Source organism: Plecotus auritus (assembly GCF_963455305.1).
Source record: "Plecotus auritus genome assembly, chromosome: X".
NCBI classification, from domain to species: Eukaryota; Metazoa; Chordata; class Mammalia; order Chiroptera; family Vespertilionidae; genus Plecotus; species Plecotus auritus.
In genome coordinates, this window is record NC_137784.1 from 39,213,472 (window position 1) to 39,219,237 (window position 5,766).

Sequence of the window (5,766 nt, forward strand, 5' to 3'; positions counted from 1 at the left end):
TCGTGCACTGGGGGTGGAGGTTCCCTCAGCCCAACCTGCCCCCTCTTACATACTGGGAGCCCTCAGGGGATGTCCTACTGACAGCTTAGGCCTGCTCCCCAAAGGAAGCGGGCCTAAGCCGCAGTCTGGCCTCCCTTTGTGGGAGGTGACCGGGCTGATCAGGGGAAGGCACAAGCCCCATCACCCCGCTGCTGCAGCCACTGCCAGTCATCACAGCCACCAAGGTGTTTTCATCAACACGGACTCCAGTGCCTTCACCATGAAAAAATGACAACTTTCTTTAGGCATTTTCAAGATGTCTCTCTCATAGAATATGACATTTCTTTCTTTCTTTCTTTTTTTTTTTTTTTTTTATCCTCACCTGAGGATATGTTTCCATTGACTTTTAGAGAACGTAGAAGAGAAAGGGAAAGACAGAGAGAAACATCAAAGTGAGAGGAACACTTTGATTGGTTGCCTCCTGCATGAGCCCTGACCTGGGCCCCGGCCAGGGAGGATCCTGCAACCTAGGTACATGCCCTTGATCAGAATTGAACCCAGACCCTGCGGTGGGCAGGCCGAGGCATAATCCACTGAGCCAAACTGGCTAGGGCAGGATATGACATTTCTTAGCCCTCCAGCAGTGGACCTTTGTTTTTTACTCCAGAAGTGTGGTGGAAAAACCCTAGATCACCTTTTTGGATTCTTATTACCCAAGTTACTAAGAATACTACCAGTGGCATACAGGAAACTTAGCCAATGAGCAGTCAGTAAAGGTGTCTCCTCTGTAGTTCACACCAATCGCCAGCTGGGCCCTGCCCAGGCCTAAAGCCTCTGGCCAAAGGTTTAGGCCTGGGCAGGGGACCCTCAGCTCCCTCTAATCACCAGCTCCAACCCTGCCCAGGCCTAAAGCCTCGGAGCCTGGGCAGGGGACCCCCAGCTCCCTCTGATTGCCAGCTCCACCCCTGCCCAGGCCTAAAGCCTCAGAGCCTGGGCAGGGGACCCCCAGCTCCCTCTGATCGCCGGCTCCACCCCTGCCCAGGCCTGCCCAGGCTGAAAGCCTCTGGCCGAGGCTTTTGGCCTGGGCAGGGGACCCCCAGCTCCCTCTGATCACTGGCTCTGCCCCTGCCCAGGCCAAAAGCCTCTGGCCAAGGCTTTAGGCCTGGGCAGGGGACCCCCAGCTCCCTCTGATTGCTGGCTCCGCCCCTGCCCCCTCAGCTCTGATCACAGGCTTGGCCTTGCCCAGGAGCCCCCTGGCTCAGGCCCTTCCCAGGCTGCTCAGGGCCCAGGTGGGGCTTACCTCAGAGTGACCTGGGTGCCAGGATGTTCCCGGGACCCAGGCGCTGGGAGCCTATGTATGCAAATTAACTGCCATCTTTGTTGGGTTAATTTGCATACTCACTCTGATTGGCTATGGGCATAGTGGAGGTATGGTCAATTTACATGTTTGTCTATTATTAGGTAAGATAGTGGAGAAAGAAGCTCTTATAAAATCAAATATATAAGAACCAAAAATTCGTAGGGCAAATTTAGTATAGGCACAATCAATACTACAGATTTCAATAGCCTTGAGAGAACCAAATATGTACAGTACAATAACTGATGTTTATAATAATGACCCTCAGTCACACTGAAAAGATTACATTAAATGTTACATTAATATTATATTAAACATTAACAACAATGTTAATACTGATAATAGCAAAAACAATCATTTGTAAAGTGCTTTGGAGTTTAGAAAGCACATTCTGAAAAGTATGTCTCAAATTAAGATCATCTAGTGTAGCTCCCTTATGAACAGGTTAAAAAAAAAAAAAGAAAAGAAAGAAAACCAAAGATAAGTAATTTGCTGAAAGTATCATAGCTCATCAGTGGTAGACCTGAAACTAGATCTTGGTCCTCTGAATCTGGATGAATACTTCTTTCATACACCATGTCCTCTTATATAAAACAAATTGCTTAAGTGGGTAGGAAAGAATACAATTTAGAACAATTTCCACCTAAAATGGGGTTTTAAATGTTTAGGTACTAAAAAAGAGATACTTGATCATTTCTATAGGATACAACTGTCTAAAATGCACATCTTTGAATTATTTCATAGAACTTGAGTTTTCCTCTGTTTTTTTAATCCCCCTTTGGTAAATGTTATCTGTTTTTGTTTAGATAAGCAATCACTATTTACAAAAAAAAATGACACAGATAAAACATTTTATATATTTCTGATTATATAAAGATAAGAAAATATTCTGAGAAATGCATTTTTTTGGCAATTTTGTCATTGTGTGAACATCATAGAATACACTTACACAAACCTAGATAATAGAGCCTACTACATACCTAGGCTATGTGGTATAGCCTATTGCCTCTAGGCTACAAGCATATATAGCATGTTACAACACAACAAAAACAACAACACAGAACAACACATGATTAAATCAAGCACAAGAAAAAATAATGCAATCAAGAGACATAGTAAACATGAGATTTATAAGCCTGCTGCCAGCATAACACAAAATACTGTTTTATAGCAAGCACTTTTTTCATAAGTAGAAATGGTACACTCTAAATTAATATTAAAAATAGTACAGTGAATACATAAACTAATAACATAGTCATTTATTATAATTATCAAGTATTATGCACTATACAGAAATGTATGTTCCATGTTTTAATGTAACTGGTAGCACATAGGGCTGTTTACAACAGCATTACAACAAACATATGATTAATGCATTACACTATGACATTATGATGGCTTCAATATTACTAGGCAATAAGAATTTTTCAACCTCATTATAATCTTATGGGACCACCATCATACTAGTATATGTGGGCCATCATTGACTGAAACATTGTTACTCGTTGCATGAATATAATTTTATAAAAGTAACCACTGCTTTTTAAAATACCATTTTAATAAAAACTGATATATAAAATTTTAAGTTTAAAAATTTCCAAGGGGGAGTGATTTGTATTACAAAATAATTTCACCACAGTAATTATTAAAATAGCAATTTTCCATTTACAGTAAGACTCAATGCACCATTCTTTTCTTTACACATACCTGTAAGAAAAGAGGTCCATCTGAAAAACTATATGCATGTGTGTGTCTTCATTGTTTAAATCTATCAAGCAATATTTTGACTAAGGTGGTACTTAAGTGAATTAATTCAGGCAGACCATAGCACAATTGATTTTAATGAACAAATTAAACAAAATGTTTTCTGAAAGAGTGCCAATATATAAAAGCATGCATCACATCACACATACTCAAGGAAAGAACTTTCATTGCAAACCCTGAGACTCTGAACTTTGTATAATATGTTAGAACACAAGTTTATTTTGTGTTTAACGTGTATGTGTTCTGTGTGAATGTCTTGATATTTCTGAGATATTTGGGATGTATCTGAATTGTTTCTTTCTCCAAGAGGAAAAAGTAAAAGTCTCATATACATTTTAAATTATAAAAGTATCAGTTCTCATAACTTCTATTAATATAAACCTGTCCTTTTTAGCCTACATTGCTTTAGTATTGTGTTATTTTCTAAATAAAGCTAGGATCATATTGTTTTCATGTACATTTTAAAACATTTCAAAATTCACCTATATCTACCTGTTTTCAATTTACATTTTGTTGTGTGTGTGTGTGTATGTGTGTGTGTGTGTGTGTTATTTTTTTCTTGTTTGTTTTTTGTAGGAGAAGGTGAAAAGACTACACCCATTGCTGAGGAACAGTTAGGCAATTTATTCGGTTGCTTATTACTTTCTGTAAAGAAAAATGTTTTCAAAAAAGAAAAATGTTTTTTTGTGTGCTCCATAGAAAAATTTGTTTCTGTTTGGACAGAACATATAGGCATGAGTAACTCCTTCAAAAGAGTAATTTTGAGAATAAAGGAAAGGGGGGCATGTTTTGTTAAGGCAGTCAACAACATCATTTTAGAAAAAACTATTCAAGGTGACATAACTAAACTGACAGAGCATATAGATAATTCTTGCTAATTGTTTGATTATGTTGTCTTGGAATCATCCAAAAATTAGAGGGAGATTAATTTGAAGATCTTCCTTCTTGTGATGAATCTCCAAAACACTGTCATTGCATCTCACACATGACTGAAAAACCAGGCCACCATGTTCTGAAAATCTATCACAAAATTCTGAGGTCATAAAATAATATACAACTGGATCAAGACAGCAATTCAGATTTGCAAGACACAAGGAAATTATATGGAAACATAGAATACTCTTGATAAAGGAGCAGTTTGAAAAGACATGTTGCTTCACCATCATAAAAACTGGGAAGTTGAGGTGGTAAGGGGCAAAGCACACAATGAACACCACTGCACACATCAGGACCATCCACAAAGCTTTTTTTCTCTCTTTGGTATTCTGAGGAGGAACTTGGAATTCCCATAAAAATTTTCTGGTTTTCCATGTACAATAAGTAATAATCATAACAGGTAATATAAATCCTCCAAGTTCAGCTACAGTTACCATGCCAATGGAAGAAGCCATGCTAATGTCTTGAAGCCCTAAATCAGCAAAGCAGGATTCAGTATTGTTGGCTAAGCCAGTACCTCTCAGAATTGGAAGTGGCAAACAGGCAGTGCCTACGATGACCCAGATGACAGCACTGATGCCCACATCATATCTATGCTTCCAGACTCTGGCCCTGAAGGGCTTGAGGAGAAAGAAGCACCTCTGAAGGCTGATGCAGGTCAGGAAGCAAATGCTGGCATACATGTTGAAATATTTCAGGTAGAAGCACAGCAGGCAAAGGGTCCTCTGGAAAGGCCACTGGTGGCTGATGTAGTAGTAAATCCGGAGGGGTAAGGAGAGCACATGAGCAAGGTCAGCCACAGAGAGATTGATCATGAAAATGATGGCTTTATTTTTCTTGCTGATGAAGCGGCACAGAACCCACAAGGCTGCACTGTTAGCCAGAAGACCAGGGATGAATATGAGGATGTAAGTGGTTGCATACAAGTTATCTTGAAATGGCATTTGAAGGTCAGTGAACTTTGCTCTTGTACTATTTGTGCTGTTACCTCCCAAATTGAGGATTTATGTTCCTTCCTTAAGGAAATCATCAGATGATTTCTGCCCAAAATAGAGTAAAAATAGCATCAAAGACATGTCAGTTCATATTTGGGTATACAAATATATTTGTTCCCTACTGAAGAAGTATTCAAGTGTGAACTTCCATAAATTTAGAAGATCTTTTCTACATAAACTAAAAATAGCATGCCACTCTATAAATGGATAAGTATTTTGGAATATATTTGCAGTAATCAAAAGGATCATTATTTTGGAAATAAGCTCAGTCATATTTTCCCCTTTGTAATCAGAGGGAGTAACCAAATTTGTAGAAATAACCAATAAACAAGACCTCAAAAAATAGCCCCAAAATGTGCATACCAACTGTCTGTGGGGTTCCACATTTCAGCTTTACAGTTGTCTCCATTTGTATTTAAATTGGGAATCTAGCTTATTTCCCTATCATCAACTCTGGGAGAAATTAATCAATTTTAACTGCAATTTTATTAGGGATTAGGTAATTGCTGATGTGAATTTATGAAACTTTGGAAATGAAACATAGGATAAAAGCCTAGGGAATGGCCCTAGCAAGCTTGGCTCAGTGGATGGAGCATCAGCCTGCGGACTGAAGGGTCCCAGGTTCGATTCTGGCCAAGGGCACATGCCTGGATTGTGGGCTCTATCCCCAGTGGGGGGCATGCAGGAGGTAGCCAATCAATGATTCTCTCTCATCACTGTTGTTTCTATCTCTCT

The 5,766-nt window shown here is 39.4% G+C and overlaps 1 protein-coding gene across 1 annotated transcript; it reads right to left on the minus strand.

Moving 5' to 3' along the window:
- Positions 1 to 4,002: 4,002 nt before the first annotated feature.
- On the minus strand, positions 4,003 to 4,980 carry LOC308239901 (putative P2Y purinoceptor 10; the record flags this gene model as incomplete). Its single annotated transcript, XM_080652770.1, has 1 exon — positions 4,003 to 4,980. The coding sequence occupies one exon, from the start codon at positions 4,978 to 4,980 to the stop codon at positions 4,003 to 4,005; it is 978 nt and encodes a 325-aa protein (XP_080508896.1).
- Positions 4,981 to 5,766: the final 786 nt, after the last annotated feature.